The sequence below is a fragment of the Trifolium pratense genome, linkage group LG2, assembly GCF_020283565.1.
Source record: "Trifolium pratense cultivar HEN17-A07 linkage group LG2, ARS_RC_1.1, whole genome shotgun sequence".
Taxonomy (NCBI): Eukaryota; Viridiplantae; Streptophyta; class Magnoliopsida; order Fabales; family Fabaceae; genus Trifolium; species Trifolium pratense.
The window spans coordinates 47,285,455-47,307,746 of NC_060060.1; the positions used below are offsets into that span (position 1 = coordinate 47,285,455).

Below are 22,292 nucleotides of genomic sequence, written 5' to 3' on the forward strand. Positions count from 1 at the left end.
AGTGTTTAAAGGTATGTTTTTTTTTTTTTTTTTTTGTTCATAGTTCTTCATAGAACCATTTGTTAGCCACTGTTTTGCATTGTTGAGTCATCTCTAACTTGTGTATACTTCAATATCACTCTTTTATTTTAATTATTTTTAATGATTATGATTTTTGAGTATGATTTGTAGTTTGTGCATTTTGTTGGTTATGCATGTTATGTTATGTTGATGTGGTTTATGTGAATTTATTTTGCATTGTAGGAAAATGGAAGCAAATGGTGAGATGGGACTAATTGGAGAAAATTTTGATTCTGGTTTGATGGGTAGGATGAGGGATGATGATTTTGAAAGTAGGTCTGGAAGTGAAAATTTTGATGCTTCTGGTGATGAATTTGATGCTGGTGATGATCATCAACAAAACAAGAGGAAGAAGAAGTATCATAGACACACTCCTCAACAAATTCAAGAGCTCGAAAAGTATGTTTTTACGACAATTATGCAATCTTTTTATTATAATGTGATTGGTTAGCTACGGTTTAATTACTCTGTAGGTCTCTGAAATAACTAAAAAGTATGCAATTAGATCCGTTAATTTGTTGGTGTCGTATGTCTTTACATGATTGATTATCTACTTAATTACTCTGTAGGTCTCTGAAATAACTATATCGGGTTTTTTAATTAGGTCATGAATTTAAAAAGTTTGCAATTGGATCGATCCGTGAATTTGTCGGTAGTGGTTTGTCATTATATTGTTAGATCCGTGAATTTGTCGGCAGTGGCTTGTAATTATATTGTTGGATCCGTGAATTTGTCGGTAGTGGTTTGTAATCATCAATGGTTTAATTACTCTGTAGGTCGCTGAAATAACGTTTTTAGTTGGATCCCTAGACTTCATGTATTAATTTGTAAATTATCTATGAGTGGTTTTTATACGAGTTTTTTGCTTATGACCGAATTATTAGGTAGGGACGATTTTAATACTGATTTTTGTTCTTGATTGTTTTCAGTTTCTTCAAGGAGTGTCCTCATCCTGATGAGAAGCAGCGCGCTGATCTTAGCAAGAAGCTTGGCTTGGAGAACAAGCAAGTCAAATTTTGGTTTCAGAATCGACGAACCCAAATGAAGGTAAAATTTGAATCTTTAGCTTGTTGATGCAATTGGTATTAGTGATGGTTGTATGACTTAGACATTGGGAGATTTCAAACTTTTTTCGATTTATATTAATTGCTCTAGCATATACGTTACACGGTTTAAATAAATTTGACTTTAATCATATGTGCATTGAAAACGTGTTTTAAAAGTCGTACAAAGGATGATTTGTGATTGGTTGACATGTATAAAGTCTTACACTGACGTTGCATCGAAATTAGTCTCTGTGTTATATTTATATATTTGGTTCCCGTACTAGAATTTATACTTAAGTATTGCTTTTATAACTTACAATTTATGGATCCATCATATTTTCAAAACAAAAAAAAAAAATTAAGGATCCATCATTGATTGATATACTGTACTAAATGAATTGATTTTCTTGAATCAGACGCAATTGGAACGTCATGAGAACATGATTCTTAGGCAGGAAAATGAGAAGCTCCGAGCTGAGAACAGTGTGATGAAGGAAGCTATGGCAAATCCAATATGCAGCAACTGTGGCGGCCCGGCAATTCCTGGACAAATTTCAATGGAGGAACATCAGATTAGAATTGAGAATGCTCGACTGAAGGAGGAATTGGCTCGAGTGTGTACCTTGTCCAACAAGTTCCTAGGCCGTCCAGTCTCTGCATTGACTGGAATGTCTATGCAGAATCCGAATGCAGGTTTTGAATTTGGTATGGGAAGGAATGGAATTGTTGGTCCGAGCAATTTCAACATGTCGCTGCCAATGGGATTTGACATGGGAGATGGAGTTATGGGAGCTCCACCGTCAAATTCTGTAATGCGATCACCAATGGGAATGATCGGAAATGATGCCCAGCAGGAGAGAGCTGTGCTTATTGAAATCGCATTAGCTGCTATGGATGAGCTAATCAAAATGACCGAACCTGACACCCACCTCTGGATTAAGAGTCCAGACAACGGGAAGGAAATGCTGAACCATGACGAGTATGCAAGGATTGGTTCTCCTTTTAACAGTCCAAAACCAAATGGTTTTGTAACTGAAGCTACAAGAGAAACTGGGCTGTTATACACCAACAGTGCCGCTCTCGCGGAAATATTCATGGATGCGGTATGTCACACAACTTTCGCAATAAACATGATTTGTTTTAAGTTACTTTTAAAGTGAAGTGATTTATGATTCTTGACTATGATGCACATTTAGTTTCGACTCTCGAGTACACAAGAAATTTAGTTAAATAAGTTGTATTTATTGTTTGTGTCAAATATATAGGATCGGTGGTCGGAGATGTTTCCATGTATGATTGCTCATGCTGCAACCTTGGATGTATTAACTAATGGAATGGGTGGAACCAGAAATGGATCTATGCAAGTGGTATGTTTCTATTCGTTGTATTAATTTGCTTGTCTTTTCGATATTTGGATGGAACTAATTAGGAATTCGATTATGCTTTACAGATGCATGCAGAGATTCAATTGCCTTCTCCATTTGTCCCGGTTCGGCAATATAGATTCCTCAGGTTTTGCAAGCAGCATGCTGAAGGTGTTTGGGCTGTAGTTGATGCTTCCATCGACTTTGGTCGGAATGGTCCCAACGGTAACCCTTACATGAGCAGTAAGAAGCTTCCATCTGGCTGTATTTTGCAGGACATGTCCAATGGTTTTTGCAAGGTAACTAACTGCTTATCTAAATCAAATTTTAAACATTGATTTTCCTATGATTTTAAATATGTTTTTTATAACCTTCACAATACTACCAAGCATTGATAGTGCTGTAGTTTGTCATTAGAATCGTGTTTCGTTTACGATAATTTGTCTAAAAGAAAATAAACTTTTTACATAAGAGTACAATCCGGTAAATTTAAATCACTAGTCTTTATTATTGACTTTTTCACACGTGCACGCGCGGAAACATGTATCTTGTGCTTTCATTCTGTATCAGATCTTTTTTAGTTAACCGCCTTTTTAAATAAGTAACCTATCAGATGATATTATTAATTTTCTTAAATTTCTTCAATCAGCAATAAATCATATGAGATATGCACAACAACCAACAAACGAATTTTGAAACTTTTCAAAATTAAATGGTTTAAGCATTTTACATTTGACATAATATCTGTTTAATTAATGCACATTATACTTGCTAGTTGTTTTAGTATTATCCAAAGTTCTATTTTAATCTGCTAACTTCTAAGTTTACTAAATGTTGCAGATTACTTATGTGGATCATTCTCAATATGATGAGAGTGCTGTCCACCAAATCTTTCGTCCAATGGTTAACTCCGGTATCGCATTTGGTGCTCATAGATGGGTTGCAACTCTCCAGAGGCACTGTGAATCCCTTGCTATCCTCATGTCACCCGTATCATCTGATGAATCTGCAGGTATGCATGCAACTTTGTTATTTCACTTAAAACCTATGAAGTACAGACATCACACTGACACTTCGACACTATTAATAATTTGATAAAATTGAATGTAATGTATCTGTGTCATGTCAGTGTAGGACATTGACACATGTCAGACACCAAACACACCTTCAATCTAAAGTGTCCGTGCTAAATAATTGAACACTTTTTACACTCATAAACATTGTAAAATTGAAATTGGTTCCCGTTTTGATGAGCATGTATGTTTCTTTTCCAGTCATGAGCCCACAGGGCAAGAGAAGCATGTCAAAGCTCGCGCAGCGGATGACTGATTACTTCTGGTCTGGAGTTTGTCCTTCGTCAGCTTGCAAGTGGGACATGCTTCACATTAATAACATGGGCACCAGTGACGTGAGAATCATGTCCCGAAAAATTTCGGATCCCTCTGGTGAAAATCATAGCATTGTGCTAAGTGCTGCAACTTCTGTTTGGATGCCATTGTCGCGGCAAAGGGTATTTGATTTCCTCCGTGATGCACGATTGAGAGGCGAGTGGGATGTTTTGTCCGGTGGTGGATCAATGCAGGAGATGGTCCATATTGCTACGGGACAAGCAATTGGAAATTCCGTTTCTATCCTCGGTGCTAATACTGTAAGTGCTCTTTTTTCCATTATGTTCATGATTTTGAAATGTCTAGTGTTTATTTAGGTTACTATTTGCACCTCTCAAACCGCACACCCTTCGATAAATAACATGTTTGGTAACTTATAATTTGATCATTCGTTGCGAATCTCAAACATCAGTATTGTCCAAAATGTCTAGACACATAGGAGTTTCATGCCTAGACTTTTATGTGCACTTATTTTCTCAATATTTCACCCGATGAACGGCTTATATGTTATTTTCCAACAATTTGATTATTTTTTTCTTCTTTTTTTAGGCTGCGAATGGAAACGAGGGCAATAGGCTATATCTGCAAGATTCATGGACTGATAGTTCTGGCTCAATGATTGTGTATTCTCCTATCAACATGGATTCCTTGAGCTTGGTGATGAGCGGTGGCGATTCTTCATCTGTTGCTCTGTCGCCTTCGGGCTTTTCAATTCTTCCGGATGGCCATTCAAGTAACAACAACATCGTTGGAACTTCAAGTGACGGAAGTAGCAGCAGTGGAAGCGACAATGACAATGGCGGATGCTTGCTCACAGCTGGATTACAAATGGTGCTGACCAATGTTCAATCAAGTAAGCTAACAAACGATTCCGTTGATACCATTAATGATCTCATCGCATGCACCGTTCAGAAGATCAAAGACGCTCTCGGAGTTGCATGAGGATGAAGAATTTGATTTAGAAATAAAACTTTTTTATTACATTCATGGAATATTTGAACCTTTTTTAAATTTTAATTTTCTTTAGAAATTTGACATATCAAAAGTTGATATATTTTGGATGTATTGTAATTTTAGATTATAGTTGGAAAAGGCTGAAACATAATTTAAGGGTCTCTCTTGTGATGAAAAACTCGTGAGTCAAGAATGAACCATGAAAAAGCAATTAATTGGTTTTGCTTTGTGTTTGGTTGGTTCGTTTATTGACTTGTTTGTTACTTGAGAGATTTGTCTCAGCCTTTTTGATTAAATTTGTCCAAAAGATTATTATGTTGGTCATGCTTACTTTGCTTATAGCTAAAGTGAATATTGCATGGATTTGCTAATGGTCGTTATCTTCTTGAATGCATGATTTTATTTCATCTTTTGTGTTTGGTTACAAAATTTATGTGGTTAAATGATTTTGTTGAAGAAAGTTGTAGTTTGTGATTATATTGATGGAAAGTATTGTGAAATCACGTAACATTGTGATTATGAGATAGTATCGATTGTACCTCCAAGCAAAGAAACATCCCTCCACCAAGATGAAGTCCCCTCTAAAACCCATCGGTCTACCTCCAAGACCTCCATCGGCTTTAGGTTTACAAACATTCTTCCGGCTAACCCATGCAATCTTACTATCCTTTTTAGTATCACCCCACAAGAATCGTCTTTCCAATTTAACGATACCTTCCCAAATCTTCACAGGAATCTTCATGAAAGATATGTAAAAAATGAGTATAGAGTTAAGGACGAGTTTAAAAGAATCACTCTACCTCCCAAGCTAACATACCTATTATGCGTATTTTTTTATTTTTTTTTTTAAAAAATGATTTTTAAAATATCAAGTTATTGTTTGATTGAATAGTTCTCATTATAATTTACTAGAAGCCAGACACGCCTGTCTGTATGATCTATTTTTTCTATTATACATATTTATGTTAAAAAAAAATGCATTATGTTATAGTGAGTTTATTTGGTAAAAAAATGGAAAATGCTAAACAATGCCTCCGGGGCAATAGTTAAATAAATTAAAACAGAAATTTTGACACTACGGTGGTAACATTGTGATTATGAGATAGTTGTTGGAAGGAAGCTTTAATAGGTGGAGAAAGTGTTTAAGTATTTGAGAGAGGATATGAAACTTGTTGGAAGGGAATGCTACTTATATTATTGAGTGTTTGTAATTTTTTTGCTTGGTTTACAAATGACTACCTCTCCCCTATTTATAGTCTTCAAGGGAGAGTTCTACATACTCCTAGAGACTCTTCTACATACTTCTAAGAGAGAGTTCTACATAATTCTATGAGAGAGTTCTACACACTTCTCTCTACTACTACATATTATAACTTCTACTAGTTATTTCTACATATCTCTAGAACATTCTTTAGACTTACTACTTATTACTAAGTTTGGGTTTAAACTTCCTAAGGCCCAAAACTAACAAACCCAAAATTAATTTAAATATTCAACACCCCCCTTTAAACTTGATTTTGCTACTCCAAGTAAATATCTTAATTTGACAAAGTGTTCACGCTTGAGAGGCTTGGTGAAGATATCAACTACTTGGTCATCTGTCTTCACGTACTCCAACTTCACATCATTGTTAGAGACACACTCTCTAATATAGTGATAGCGTGTATTAATGTGCTTACTTCGATCATGGAACACCGGGTTCTTTGCCAAAGCTATTGCTGACTTGTTGTCCACAAATATCTTGGTTGGCTCCTTTTGCGGCAGACTTAACTCCTTTAACAGGTTTCGCAACCAGATTGCATGACAAACACATGAAGTGGCCGCCACGTACTCCGCCTCACATGTGGAAAGAGTGACAATCGATTGTTTCTTTGACATCCATGTGAAAGCTGTGTTTCCAATGTAGAAAACAAAGCCGCTTGTGCTTTTTCGGTCATCCACGTCTCCTCCCCAATCACTATCGCTATATCCAACGAGCTTATAATCATCAAAAACAGAGTAGTACAAGCCTAAGTTTGTTGTACCTTTGATGTAGCGAAGAATCCTCTTTGCTACCTTCAGATGAGTTGTTGTTGGATGCTCCATGTATCGACTTACAACTCTGACCGCATACAAGATGTCAGGCCTCGTACATGTTAAATATCGTAAGCTTCCAACCAAGCTCTTAAAGAGTGATGGATCCACTGTTTCACCTTCCTCGTGCTTTGATAGCTTGATTCCACATTCCATTGGCGTGCTAACTGGGTTTGCATAATCCATCTTGAACTTCTTGAGTACCTCCTTAGCATAACCTTCCTGAGTGATTAGGATTCCATGATCCTCTTGTTTCACTTCAATGCCGAGATAACAAGACATTAATCCAATGTCGGTCATCTCGAACTCCTTTGTCATCTCTTTCTTGAACTCTTCAAACATGGTTGGATTGTTCCCCGTGAAGATCAAGTCATCTACATATAAGCACACAATCAAAATATCTCCGCCTTGCGCTTTGATATAGAGTGCGTGCTCATATGGGCATTTGATGAAGTTCTTATCTTGGAAATACTTGTCAATTCGAGCATTCCAAGCTCTTGGGGCCTGTTTCAACCCGTAGAGTGCCTTCTTTAGCTTCAAGACTTTTTCTTCTTCTCCCTTGACTTCGTAGCCTTGTGGTTGCTCAATGTAGACTTCTTCGTCAAGGACCCCATTTAAGAAGGCTGACTTGACATCCATTTGATGTATCTTCCACTTGTTTTGAGCTGCCAATGAAATGATTAGTCTAACAGTTTCTAATCGAGCAACTGGAGCGAATACCTCGTCATAGTCGATGCCGGCTCTTTGACTGTATCCTTTTGCCACCAATCTTGCCTTGTATCTTTCAACTTCTCATTTGGAGTTTTTCTTTGCTTTATACACCCACTTTACACCTATTACCTTGTGCCCTTTTGGAAGTGAGACCAACTCCCATGTTTCATTCTTCTTTATCGCCTTGATCTCTTCGTCCATGGAAGTTCTCCAAGTCTTCTTCTCAAATGCTTCTTGGAAATTCATGGGCTCGCAATCCGCAAATAGACAAAAAAGAGTAAGATTGTCTTGATTTTCGGTTACCTCGTAAATCTCTTGCAAACTTCTAAAGTGAGGAGTCTTTTCACTAGAGCTTTCTCCTTCTTCAGAACTCGGAGTTGGTGAAGCCGGAGGGGTAGCGGGATCTACTCTTGGTTCCTCTGGTTCCACATCATCTTCTTCAAATTGTGGAAAGAAGTTGTAGTCCGCATTACTTGTTTTCCAATCCCACTCTCCTTCTTCATCGAAAACGACATTTCGACTAATGATAGTCTTCCTCGTATCAGGATTATAGAGCTTATAGCCTTTGGAGTTGGCGTCGTAACCAATAAAGATGTACTTTTCACTTTTGTCATCCAGTTTGCTTCTTTTCTCGTCCGGTATATGAGCGTGAGCTATGCTTCCAAAGACTCTTAGATGGGAAATTCCAGGCTTTCTTCCACTCCATGCTTCTTGTGGTGTTTTTCCCAACACGCTTCTTGTCGGAGAACGGTTTGATAGATAAACAGCGCACGCAACAGCTTCTGCCCACTGTTCCTTTGGTAGTCTCTTGCTTTTTAGCATGCTCCTCGCCATCTCAAGGATTGTCCTGTTCTTTCTCTCTGCTACTCCATTTTGTTGGGGGGATCTTGGTACCGTCAGTTGTCGTCGAATGCCATTGTCTTCACAATACTTAAGGAATTCATTTGAAGTAAACTCTCCTCCTCGGTCGGATCTTATTGCTTTAATCACGAGACCACTTTCCTTCTCAACCAGGGCTTTAAACTTTTTGAAGTTTTCAAACACTTCTGATTTCTCCTTCAAAAAGTACACCCATGTTTTTCTTGAAAAATCGTCAATAAAGAGAAGGAAGTAGTTACTCTTACCGAGTGATCTTGGCTTGATCGGACCGCACACATCTGTATGTATGAGCTCCAACGGCTTTTGCGCTCTTGAGCTCGACTCCTTAGGGAAGCTCATTTTGAACTGCTTTCCAAGTAAACATCCTTCACATACTTGATTGGGGTGGTTGATGTAAGGCAACCCTCTAACCATTTCCTTCTTAGAGAGCAACTCTAATCCTCCAAAATTAAGATGCCCAAATCGAAGATGCCAAAGCCACGACTCTTCTTTGTAGCACATTTTGAGACATTGCGCAACATCATTTTGTATGTTGAGCACGAACATTCTATTTCTTGACATTGGAACCTTAGCAATGAACTTGTTTGAATGATCTCTTATAGAAAGGTTATTATTCTTCAATTGAATGTCATAACCTTTCTCTAAGAGTTGTCCTAGACTCAAGATGTTGCTCTTCATGTTTGGCACATAGTAAACATTGGAAATAAATTGATGATCCCCATTTTTCAAGCGGATGAGAACGTTTCCTTTACCTTTCACTGCCACTTTTGATTCATCTCCGAAAGCCACGTTCCCGTTCACTGATTCGTCTAACTCTACGAACATGCTTCTTCGCCCACACATATGGTTGCTTGCACTGCTATCAAGGTACCATTGATTATCTCCACCTCTTTCATTATCTTTGTGCGCCAACAATAATGTTCCATCTTCTTGCCTTATTTCTTCAACATAGTTGGCCTTCTCTTCAACTCTATGATTTCCAGAAGCTCTACATTCGAAAGCATAATGCCCAAACTTCTCACAATTATAGCATTTAACCCGTGACTTATCGTACCTTGGTTTTGGAGATCCTCTCCCACGACCTCTTGATGAGATTTCTCCTCTTTGGTTGTTGTCATCATTAGGCCTCCAACCTCGTCCGCCTCCATATCCACGACCACGTCCACGTTCTCGAGCGCCACCTCGTCTTTGGTTGCTTCGACCATGCTCTTCTCTAGGTGAATCGACTCGTGTCTTGAGTACTTGCTCCTCGATATCTTCCTTCTTCTTCTTCTTTTCCTCATAAGCTTGCAATGACCCAAGAAGTTGCTCCATTGTCATGTCCTCCAAATCTTTTGTCTCTTCGATGACAATGACAATATGCTCAAACTTTGGATCTACCGATCTAAGAACTTTCTCCATGATTCTTACATCATCATACTTCTCTCCGTTTCTTTTTAGATTATTAGTAACCGTCAAAACTCTTGAGAAGTAATCAGAGATAAGTTCACCTTCTTTCATATGCAAAGCTTCAAACTCTCCTCTTAGTGTTTGAAGACGTACCTTCTTCACTTGATCAACTCCCTTGTAAGAGGTTCGAAGTTTCTCCCATGCTTCTTTAGCCGCCGTTGCTCCCGAGACCTTCTCGAACGTGTCTTCATCTAATCCTTGATAGATTAGACAGAGAGCCTTCTTGTCTCTCTTCCTTGAGTCTCTCAAACTATCCTTTTGAGTTTGAGATAGAGTACCTTCATTCTCTGGGATTACAAGGCCTTTCTCGACTATCTCCCACACGTCGTGTGCGCCAAGGAGAGCCACCATTCTCAGACTCCAATTGTCGTAGTTGCTCTTTGTGAGCATCGGGACTTGGAGAGGAACACCATTATTCGCCATCTTTAGGAGGACCTTCAAGCTCTTGATACCACTTTGTTGGAAGGAAGCTTTAATAGGTGGAGAAAGTGTTTAAGTATTTGAGAGAGGATATGAAATTTGTTGGAAGGGAATGCTACTTATATTATTGAGTGTTTGTAATTTTTTTGCTTGGTTTACAAATGACTACCTCTCCCCTATTTATAGTCTTCAAGGGAGAGTTCTACATACTCCTAGAGACTCTTCTACATACTTCTAAGAGAGAGTTCTACATAATTCTATGAGAGAGTTCTACACACTTCTCTCTACTACTACATATTATAACTTTTACTAATTATTTCTACATATCTCTAGAACATTCTTTAGACTTACTACTTATTACTAAGTTTGGGCTTAAACTTCCTAAGGCCCAAAACTAACAAACCCAAAATTAATTTAAATATTCAACAATAGTATCGATTGTACCTCCAAGCAAAGAAACATCCCTCCACCAAGATGAAGTCCGCTCTAAAACCCATCGGTCTACCTCCAAGACCTCCATCGGCTTTAGGTTTACAAACATTCTTCCGGCCAACCCATGCAATCTTACTATCCATTTTAGTACCACCCCACAAGTATTGTCTTTGCAATTTAACAATACCTTCCAAATCTTCACAGGAATCTTCATGAAAGATAGGTAAAAAATGAGTATAGAGTTAAGGACGAGTTTAAAAGAATAACTCTACCTCTCAAACTAACATGCCAATTTTATTTTATTTTTTTAAAAAAAATCATTTTTAAAATATCAAGTTATTGTTTGATTGAATTGTTCTCTTTATAATTAGCGGCGCCTGTATGTGTGATCTATTTTATTTCTATTATGCAGACTTACGTAAAAAAAAAAAAAGAACATGCATTATGTTATAGTGAGTTTGTTAATAAAAGATGGAAAATACTAAACAATGCCTCTGGGGCAATAGTTAAGTAAATTAAAAAGAAAATTTTGTCTTTAAAATTGTGCATTTACTACCTTAAAAATATAAAAATTGAATATGGTGGCTTAATACTGTCTTTTTTCCCCTTGTAATGTTAGTGAATCTTTGTTTACCCCCTTCACTAAGCGTGTTACGTCATGATTTATGTGGAATCTTAAGGCAGCATATTCCATGAGAGACTAAAAGGAAAAAATATTGACATTCCAGTGGTAATTGAAAAAGATATATTAGAAGGGGGTAAACCAAAATTCACTAATATTAGAGGGGGTAAACATTACTTTACCCTTTTTTTTACTGATGATGGACCTTTGCGGGAACCGTGAGAATTTGTAGGGACCCGGATTGAGAAATAATACTCCCGGGGGCGAGAAATGGAGATCATTTTAGAACTTAAATTATTGGTACACTTGGTTGTTATAGAGGATTGTTGATTAATTTTAACAATACAATTTATCTTACTTTGGATTTTTTTTTATTAAAAAATACGATCCTACTAGACCAAAAAAATACTCCTATTTTATTTTTATTTGTTACGTTTGATAACATTATTTGCAAGCTTGAGTTTCTTCTTTAGTTGAATTAATTATCCATCGTACGTATAGCATGAAAGATTTTGATGATTATGTACTACTACAAATTTTGGAAGAACTTGATACTTGTTTTCTAACTCGAAATTGTCGTATACAATTGGGGAACAAATCATGAGAGATGGACTTGAAAAATACCTTCTTCAATTGCAACCTCTTAGAAAACTATTTCTAAACATAAGTAAATATTAATAGAGATGAAGGAGAAAAATGAGAAAGAATATAAGATAATACATTGGGCCTATGATAACATGGATGATGGATCAATGACCAACAAAACTATTCATAACAAATTGGATGTTTTCAGTTTTTTCTAGTTTAAATTTTTTCTAGTTCAAATTCGGTTAACAGAAATCGAATTTTTTTTTTTTAAGACAAAAAAAAATTTGGTTCGTAGCAACCGAAGTTATTGAAGGGCAAAAAAGTAAAATCTCAGAAGAAAAAAGAACGATGGGGCCTAAAGAGAAAAATCAACAAATTGTGATGTTAATTTTTGTTAATAAATAAATACTTAGGTCTTTTTTTCTAGTATAAATACTTAATATTAAACGAGATGGCTAATCACCAACAAAATAAATATCTGACCACCAAAAGAAAAACCAGAAGCTGCTGCGAGCTGAGAACAGTGATGGTGACGATGAACGAAGAAGCTATGGAAAATCCAATCACATGCAGCAGTTGTGAGGAAAAGCAGCTTAGAGCTGAAAATGCTCGACTGAAGAAGAAACTGGCTCGAGTGTGTGCCTTAGATGCTATGAAGGAACTAATCAAGTTGGCAGAACCAGATTCCATTCTCTGGATCAAGAGTCCAGACAACGAGAAAGAAGTGTTTAATCACGACGAGTATGAACGGAGGCGTTCTTCTTTTAACTCTCCGAAACCAAATGGTTTTGTAACTGAAGCTACAAGAGAGACTGTGCTGTTATGCACCAACACTGCTGCACTGATTGAAACATTTCTTGATGCGGTATGAAATTTAACTGTCTTGATTTTATATCAAGTTTAACTGATTTATTTGAGATTTATCTTAAACCATGATTTATGATTAACGTGAACTGATTTATGATTGACGTGAAGTGATTAATGATTGATCATGATTATTGAGTACATTTTATTTATTTATTTATTTATAGGATCGATGGGCGGAGATGTTTCCGTCTATGATTGTTGGAGCTGAAACATTGGATGTATTATCTAATGGAATTGATGGAACCAGAAATGGATCTATGCAACTGGTATTTTTCAGATCTTCATTGTATTGGTTTGTTTTGCTTGACTTTGTGATATTTGGATGGAAGTTGGAAATGATTAGGAATTTGATTATGCTTTTCAGATGCATGCTGAGATTCAATTGCCTACTCCTTTGGTGCCGGTTCGAGAATACAAATTCATCAGGTTTTGCAAGCAGCATGCTGATGGTAAATGGGCTGTCGTTGATTTTTCGTTCGACTTTGGTCGTAATTGTCCCAATGGAGACCCTAACATGAGCTGTAAGAAGCTTCCCTCTGGCTGTATTTTGCAGGACATGCCCAATGGTTTTTGCAAGGTAACTTAATTACTGCTTATCTAAATCAAATTTTATACATTGTTTTTCGTTTACGATAATTCGTTTAAAATGAAACAAACTTTTTACACAAGAGTACAATTTGTTAATTGCATTGCTAACGAACATATAACCATTCATTAGAATCACGAATATCGACGTGCTTCAATCTGAATCAGTATAAGTTAAAGATTTGGTGGAATAAAGGAGGCATTGGTGTTATAAAGTTTGTGTTAATTAAATTGCATGCTATGTAACTCATGATTGTTTTTCGCGGCAAAAAGCATTTCTCTAAATTTAAATCCCCGTTTTTATTTATTATTTATGACTTAACTACACGTGGCACTCTTTTCTCGCAAAATGACAAAACTACTTAACTCTCTCGCACGCGCGGATACATGTATCTTGAGCTTTCATTTTGAATCAAATCTTTATCTTTTTAAATAAGTAACCTATTTAGATGATATTATTAATTTCTTCAATTGATATATACTTAAATTTCTTCAAGCAGGAATAAATCAAAATGAAATATGCACAACAATGAATAAATCATTTTTCTTAAAAAACTTTTCAAAATTAAATGGTTACATTTCACATATTCCTAATATCTGTTTAATTATACTGTGTAATCATGTAACTATGCTGTGTATTTTCTTGAAATTTGTTTTTTCTTTAACTTTCTGTTCAATCTTTTCAATAGAGCTCTTTTAAAATGTGTATCATAGGTTTCATCATTTCTGTTATTGTCAAGTATGAACTATGGTTTATCTAACTTATGTAATAAACAAAATTGACTGAACCTAATTTACAAAATGTTGCAGATAACTTGGGTGGATCATTCTCAATATGATGAGAGTCCTGTCCACCAAATCTATCGTCCATTGGTTAACTCCGGCATGGCATTTGGTGCTCATAGATGGGTTGCAACTCTCAAGAGGCACTGTGAATCCCATGCCATCCTCATGTCTGCCGTACCGTCTCAAGACCCTGAAGGTATGCAACTTTGTTATTTCACTTAACATCTATGAAGCATAGACATGACACTGACACGTTGGTAATAATTTGAGAATATGGAATAATTGAATGCAACATGTGTCAGTGTCACGTCAGTGTAGGACATTGAAACATGCTGCACACCAGACATGCCTTCAATTTAAAGTGCCTACGCTATAGTTTAACCCTTTTTTACTCACAAACATGGTTAAAATGAAATTGATTCCCGTTTTAATGGCCATGCTTCTTTTTCTTTTTCAGTCATATGCCCATCTGGCAAGAGAACCATGTCAAAGCTTGCGCAGCATATGTCCGATTACTTCTGGTCTGGAATTTGTCCTTCGTCGGCTTCCCAATGGGACATCCTTCCCATTAATAACTTGCGCAATGGCGACATAAGATTCATGTCCCGTTTAATTCAGGATGCCTCTGGCGAAAATCGTAGCATTGTGCTAAGTGCTTCAACTTCTGTTTGGATGCCGGTGTCGCGGAAAATGGTGTTTGATTTCCTCTGTGATGCACAAATGAGAGGTGAATGGGATGTTTTGTCCAATGGTGAGCATGAGATGGTCCACATTGCTAAAGGAGAAGAAATTGGAAATTCAATTTCTATCCTTGTAAGTGCTCTTTTTCCCATTATGTTTATGAACTAACCATATGAAATGCTTAGTGTTTATTTAGAGAGGAATACTTCATAGTCACTGGCATTTAGACATTTAATTTGGTTACATGCACATAATTAAGAAAAAGTGGAAAAAAAAAGAATTAAAAAATGTGTATTTTTGTCTCAAAAAGTGTGTCTACATAACATTTCTCTTTTTAAAATAATTAAATAATATGTATTGTTATGTGTGTGACCAAATTATTCAGTGTCGTAATAATTTTTGTTTTTGTTTAGGCTAATTCGGGCAACATGCTATATCTACAAGATTCATGGACCGATAGTTTTGGCTCGATGATCGTGTATTCTCCGATCAGCATGCAATCCTTGAGCATGCTTTTGAATGGTGGAGATCCTTCATCTGTTCCTCTTTTTCCTTCTGGCTTTTCAATTCTTCCGGATGGCCATTCAAGTAACAACACCATCATCGAAACTTCAAGTGACGGTAGTGGCAGCGACAACGACGACAACAACAACAACAACGGATGCTTGCTCACATTTGGATTACAATTACAAATTTTACTGGATAGCCAGCCAACAAGTAAGTTCGCATATGAATCAGTTGAAAGCATTAATGAACTCATCTCATGCACCATTAAGAAGGTCAAAGAGGCTCTTGGAGTTGAATGAATATTGATGAAGAATTTGAAAGTAGAAGAATTTTAAATTTTATTTTTCTTTAGAAATTTAACATATCAAAAGTTTACATTATAGAGTTGGAAAAGGCTGAGACAATATTTAAGGGTCTCATCTCTTGGGATTTTATGTTGTTGTTCATGCTTATTACTTTGCTTATAGCTAAAGTGAATATTTTGCATGAATTTGATGCTGGTTGTTATCTTCTTGAATGCATGATATATGATCATTTCTGATATTATATTCTAAGCCTTTTCTATGGTTCGTAAAAAAAATATTTTCTATGGATTTAAAAAAATAAAAGAAAAATCGATTCCTTAGGTAAGTTATAGTGCTGTTTTTGTGTTTGGTTGCAAAATTTATGCGGTTAAAATAGTTTTTTTTGGTCTGAACAGTTAAAACAGATTTTGATAGAAAAAAGTTTTAGTGTATAATTATATTGACAGAAAGTTTGGTGAAACCACATAACATCATGATTTTGTTAAATTTTCAAATGATTAAAATGTACGTTTTATATAAATTGAGAAAAAGGAATATCTACTGGCGACCAATTACAATTATGTTTTTTGTCACATTACTTTTCTTAACTTCATTTTTTTGATATGATATGATATGATATGAAAGGTTGAATCATTCTTATTGGTTTGTCGGTATAAAATTAATTTACACGGACAATATCTATGCTTAAACTCTTATAAATTTGACATGGTCGTCATTGATCAAAATATGTGTGTTTGAGCTTCAAATGAGCTTTTACGAATGTAGTTTATCTTGATTTTAAGTTAACAAAAATCTATAAAATTTATTATTATACTTCAAAAGTAATTCTTAAACATTTTAAAAATATCAAGTTATTGTTTGATTATGAATTGTTCTCTTTGATCCATCCATCTTTCTTATTCAAAAAACATATAAATAAATTGTAAATCATTTAAATTGTTGTAATTTGTAACCTATTTTTTTTAAATAAACTCTCGCCGTTGTTGGGACTTAGTTAAGAGTTAGCCTAAAAAGGCTTTGAAAGCAAGTCAAGCATTCACATCAACTTTTATCCACTATACTTTCACTTCTTCTTCCCCACTCAATCTCAACCCTTATGTTGAGGGTTTTGGGGGTACGTCTACAATCAATATTGGAGTCTTGATAAAAATATTCTACACTAATTTTGTCAGGGCCGTTTCTAAGATTTTGGTGACCTAAGGGCGAATTTACAATTTGGACCCTAATTAATAATTGTAGTATAAAAAATTTGAATTTTCAAAAAACATTAAACTTTTTATTTAATATCAAAATACTCACTAGTGCAGAAAGGGGATTCCACTACCGGCCAAATAGGGATTCCACTACTGGCCGCGGCCGGTAGTAAATACACTCGTCGTTGTAAGTCAATACTTTCCACGACGGGTCTTTTTATACCCGTCGTGGTATGTCAGGTTTCTACTGTATTATTAATTAAATTTATGAGGATTCCACTACGGGTATTTACAAATACCCGTAGTGGTATGTATGAGATTCCACTACGGGTATTTTCAATATCCGTAGTGGTATGTATAGTTTTCATTTTTTTTTTTTATAGTCTGGGATTCCACTACCGGTATTTGTAAATACCGGTAGTGGTATGTGTGGTTTTAATTTTTTTTTTTTAGAATTGAGGATTCCACTACTGGTATTAACAAATACCCGTAGTGGTATGTATTGTTTCCAGTTTTTTTTTTTTAGAATCTGGGATACCACTACGGGTATTTAACAAATACCCGTAGTGGTATGTATTGTTTCCAGTTTTTTTTTTTTAGAATCTGGGATACCACTACGGGTATTTAACAAATACCCGTAGTGGTATGTATTGTTTCCAGTTTTTTTTTTTTAGAATCTGGGATACCACTACGGGTATTTACAAATACCCGTAGTGGTATGTGTGGTTTTCATTTTTTTTTTTTTAGAGTCTGGGATTCCACTACCGGTATTTGTAAATACCGGTAGTGGTATGTGTGGTTTTAATTTTTTTTTTTTAGAATTGAGGATACCACTACGGGTATTTACAAATACCCGTAGTGGTATGTATGGTTTTCACTACTGATTGTTATAAATATCAGTAGTGGTATGTTAGTTTTTTTTTTTGTTTTTTTGTTTTTTTTTGTTTTTTTTAATTCCTGTGCCTGCATATTAATATATGGCGCCCTTCCGGCGCATAAATTATACGTTCTTTTAGTAGGTAATAACGCAAAAGAAAATTGTCATAATTTCGAATATTATTTTCCACAATTCATTGTCAATTCCTAACAAGTTACACATTCAATACATTAAAATCACAAAACTTAACATTATCACTAATTATATCTATTCTAATTCCAAGCATACAGCCCCCTAATATACACAAAAATCAAAACTAGCTCTATCCAATTCCAAAACAGCAACTCAAACTACCAATTCCATGACAGTCCAAAACAGCAAGTCCAAAACAGTGGGATGCACCCGAGCCAAATTACCAATTCCATCACCTGATCTGCTTCCAAGACTCAAACTAAAGCTAATAACCAATTCCTCATCACCCTGCAGAATCTCAAATTTGACAGAACGGGTAAAATTTGTGCATCCCGGATACAATGGTTCATCCTTGTCACTGCATAAAGTTTCATACACATGCGCCCTCTTAAACGAATCTTCTCCAATATCACGCATCATGTCTTCTAGTCGATCATCGATATCCACACTACCACTTTCTCTATGGGACACACTTGGCGTTGCTACTACTTCACCGTGCCATATCCATTGTGTATAATTTTGACAAATCCCGTCACAAATTAGATGATTCATGATTTCTTTCTTAGTACGTTTTGGTTCTTTATTTGCACAATTTATACACGGACATAGAAAAAGTGGAGGAAATTCAGGAGGAGGACGTTCTAGTTCAGCATTACTTTCCGCAAACTGTAGAAATTCCATCACTCCATGTCTGTACTCAGTACTTAATCGATTAGCTCTCATCCAACTACGGTCCATACCTACGTTTCGAAATTTATGCATTCTAAGTTAAAGGAATGACTAGGTTGTTACTATTGCGAAACATTCTCTCGCCCTATTTTAATAAAAATTCATAGCCTATAACAGAATTTGCATATAGCAGAATTTTTACATAGTAATTTGAATTGCATCTAAGTTTATAGCTTCTATATATGTTTTGAAATAGAATCGGTACCTGTAGATGAGACCGTGATTGAACCTTCTAACTTCAAACAAAGAGGACAACACCAAAAAACAGCAACACCAGCCCCTAAACAGCAGCAGTCAACACGTAGGAGCAGCAACCACCGCCTAACACAGAAAACAGCTCCACCCCTGCAAAGCACAAGCATTGAAACCCTCAATTCATACATGATCTAAGAAAAGCATCAACCCTCAATTCATACATGATCTGGGTTGTTTTTGTACCAGAACTACATGATAACTGCTGACAGAAAAACAATTGAAAAAATAAAAAGGATTGTTATTGCTCAAACAAAAACTCTTTAAAATAGAATTAGACTAGACAAACTCCTACTCAGTGGGCTCAAGCAAACCAAATAAATACAATATTCTCTACATATAACTGCGGAAACTAATCTCTCGAAATAATGCTGAACATGTATGGAATTATGGACCAAACAGTTAGAAGATTCAATTCAAATTCTACCTACACGCCGATAGAATCAATTATGTATTAATTCTACCTAAATATAAGTCAATTATTCAACCAATAAATACCAAAAGCAGACTATTATGTGTTAAAGTGAAAAGTAACTTTACTTAAGATCACCTTTGAATTCAACTAGTGGAAGAAAAAAACACAAAACCCTCCCAAAATTGGGTCACTATCAGTAACACATAGCATCAGGAAAAAAAAACACTAACCATTTTCTTTGTCACATAACAAACATTAACATAGAAAGACCAGAAGGAAAATTATCCTTAACTTTCTTCTAATCACATGTTGTCTATTTTCTGTTTCTGCTTAATACTTTTCACTTCTTTTAACCATTGTTTAGCTAGAGATACCATAACCATAAACAACTTACTAAGAGATGAAGAACAGGAACCCAAAACACATGAAAACGAATATCCAATTTAAAACCTTCACAATTTAAAACGTGAACTTAGAATATCCAATCTTCATTCAATGCTACCAAAATGTACTGAATGAGAAAAATGCGTGTTTTTCTTACCAGCAATTAACCATAAACAGAAAAAGAATGAAAACGAATACGAATGAAAACGAATACGAATGAAAACAAGATCAACCATAAACAGAAAACGAATGAAAACGAAAACGAATGAAATTTGGGGGAAGTTTGATTTATTCATACCTTTACCGAATGAAAACGAAGAGATTTGGAGGCGATTAAGCGTTTGCAGGTTCGTCGTTCCGTCTAGGGTTTGGAGAATGAAACCGCGAATGAAATTGGGACGATTGGAGATTGGAGAGATTGGAGAATGATTGGAGAACGATTGGAGAGTGTTTGATTTGAAGAAATTGGGACGATTTGAGGAACAAATTAGGGAGAACTAGAATTGGGACGATTGGATTGGAGAGTGTGTTCTTCTTCGCGTTTGCAGAATGAGGGAAATTGGGAAGAATGAAAAATATAATTAACACTATTAGGATTCCACTACCGGTGATAAGCTAGATCGGTAGTGGAAAGTGGGAATATGAAAAAACTAATAACACTATTAGGATTCCACTACCGGTGAATCCTAGATCGGTAGTGGAAGATAATTAAAACAATTTTGCACGTAATTACGACATTGCCACCGTGTCTACTTTCCACTACGGATTTAGCAAAGCCGGTAGTGAAATCCCTTGTCTCTGAACTTTCCACTACCGTTTTCAAAATATCAGTAGTGGAATCCTTTGGTCAAATGTATTTCACTACTGGTATTCACATACCGGTAGTGGTATCTCCAAACCAAAAGTCATTTTTCTACTAGTGACTCTTACAAATCAATTTCTACCACCATTTCTAAATGCAATCATGAAAAGTCACTAATAATTGTGTTTACATCAATATGTTACTCCTTCCGTACCAAATTATACGTCACTTTGAGGAAAAAAATTTGTATCAAATTATAAGTTATTTTACATTACCAATGAAACATTTAATGTTATTTTCCTATTATACCCTCAACTATTTATTACTCCCTCTTCTTTCAATTCTTCAATTTATTTTTTCCTAATCATAAATGAAGGACAATTTTGTAAATCAACTCAGAATTTTTCTTTTTCATACAACATTAATTACATTTCTTACTATGCGTAAAAGTACCAAAGTGACATATATTGTGGTACGGATGGAGTATATAAGAGAAAACTAGGGATGACTGATGAGTTGCAGACTTGTAGAGAGAAAAATAGAGGAAGACGATGTGTATGTGTTGATATGCAGCGAGATTACGAGAAGAAAAGAATTTGCATGCCTGTAGTAATGAAAAACAGAAAAAGTAGTACGAAGGCCGTTTGACGGAGAATTGAATACTTGATATTAGTAAGAGATACACACACATAGAGAATTTAATCATTGACACTTTTACGTATCATTGTATCAATTCATCAATTATTAACCATATCAAATATCACTGTACCAAAATTCATAATTGATATTGATGTCAGAACTCACCCCGAACTCTGGACTACTAGGGCCCCCTTCTTCTAGGAACCAGAGGGTGAAAAAAAAAAAAATAATTGATACTTGATACAATTATATGTTCACCTAGAGAGAAAGCAGCAGACAAAAAACTAAGAATTTCGTATATATTTTTTGTCGGGCCTATTAATCCCCTAAATTTTTTTTTTTGGGACCCAAATTTTAGACTTATTTTTATGGACCTAGGGTCGTCGCCCTCCCTCAGATACGGGCTTGAATTTCGTTTGAAATATAAGGTAATGTGCATTTTCAACATATTTTTTTGTAAATTATTAGTTTCAAAATTCATAATTTGCACCGGTATACTTCATAAAATATTTTCCAAAATTACTAATTTGGTTTCTATTTTTCGAAACTTCTTCGGATTCTACGTTTCAAACTGGAATTGAAATATGCAGAAGCTGCATAATTCTGCGGGAAACATATATTTGGAACCCAATTTTGGTCATTTAATTGTATGTTTAGCCATTCAATTGTATAGGGATGGCAATTTGACCCATACCCAGAGGGTACCCGCAAAAATGAACGGGTATAGGTGCGGGTACGGGTACCTTAGTACCCACCCCGCCCCATACCCGCATAATATATATTTATTTATTTTATTTATATTAGTATATTATAATATATGTAAATCAATTTAAAACAATACAACTCTACTAAACTATTACATATTTTTAATAAAAATGTTTATCTATAACATAATATAAAAATAATGTGAATATTTAACATAAATATGGACTTTAACATAAGGTTAGTAATAATTTTGTTTATAATTTTCATTAGTCAATATTAAAATCTTTAATTTTTTTTAATTCTATTAAAATTATATGATATTTTATGATTGATCAATTTATTTTTAGTAAAAATGTGGGTAACGGGTATGGGTATGGGTACCTAGAT

The 22,292-nt window shown here is 35.4% G+C and overlaps 2 protein-coding genes and 1 long non-coding RNA gene across 3 annotated transcripts; 2 read left to right on the forward strand and 1 right to left on the reverse strand.

Moving 5' to 3' along the window:
- Nucleotides 1-247: 247 nt before the first annotated feature.
- On the forward strand, nucleotides 248-4,800 carry LOC123904813 (homeobox-leucine zipper protein ROC6-like). The gene is made up of 8 exons (XM_045954424.1): nucleotides 248-459; nucleotides 990-1,107; nucleotides 1,523-2,209; nucleotides 2,372-2,473; nucleotides 2,557-2,769; nucleotides 3,311-3,482; nucleotides 3,745-4,141; nucleotides 4,434-4,800. The coding sequence occupies exons 1-8, from the start codon at nucleotides 248-250 to the stop codon at nucleotides 4,798-4,800; spliced, it is 2,268 nt and encodes a 755-aa protein (XP_045810380.1).
- Nucleotides 4,801-12,512: 7,712 nt separating this feature from the next.
- Nucleotides 12,513-15,711, forward strand: LOC123904814 (homeobox-leucine zipper protein HDG1-like). The gene is made up of 6 exons (XM_045954425.1): nucleotides 12,513-12,851; nucleotides 13,018-13,119; nucleotides 13,218-13,430; nucleotides 14,249-14,420; nucleotides 14,682-15,037; nucleotides 15,319-15,711. The coding sequence occupies exons 1-6, from the start codon at nucleotides 12,513-12,515 to the stop codon at nucleotides 15,709-15,711; spliced, it is 1,575 nt and encodes a 524-aa protein (XP_045810381.1).
- Nucleotides 15,712-18,297: 2,586 nt separating this feature from the next.
- Nucleotides 18,298-20,443, reverse strand: LOC123905946. Its single transcript, XR_006808650.1, has 3 exons — nucleotides 20,058-20,443; nucleotides 18,914-19,053; nucleotides 18,298-18,719 (listed from the first exon to the last, which is right to left on the reverse strand). It is a non-coding gene; the product is annotated as an uncharacterized LOC123905946 (long non-coding RNA).
- Nucleotides 20,444-22,292: the final 1,849 nt, after the last annotated feature.

Excerpts from the sequence above, each read along its gene's own strand:
- LOC123904814 (XM_045954425.1), top strand. The coding sequence starts at position 12,513 with ATGGTGACGATGAACGAAGAAGCTATGGAAAATCCAATCACATGCAGC. Across the intron at positions 12,852-13,017 it reads TTGAAACATTTCTTGATGCG|GATCGATGGGCGGAGATGTT; the intron begins GTATGAAATTTA and ends ATTTATTTATAG. Across the intron at positions 15,038-15,318 it reads GAAATTCAATTTCTATCCTT|GCTAATTCGGGCAACATGCT; the intron begins GTAAGTGCTCTT and ends GTTTTTGTTTAG.
- LOC123904813 (XM_045954424.1), top strand. The coding sequence starts at position 248 with ATGGAAGCAAATGGTGAGATGGGACTAATTGGAGAAAATTTTGATTCT. Across the intron at positions 2,770-3,310 it reads TGTCCAATGGTTTTTGCAAG|ATTACTTATGTGGATCATTC; the intron begins GTAACTAACTGC and ends TAAATGTTGCAG. Across the intron at positions 4,142-4,433 it reads AGTGCTCTTTTTTCCATTAT|GCTATATCTGCAAGATTCAT; the intron begins GTTCATGATTTT and ends CGAGGGCAATAG.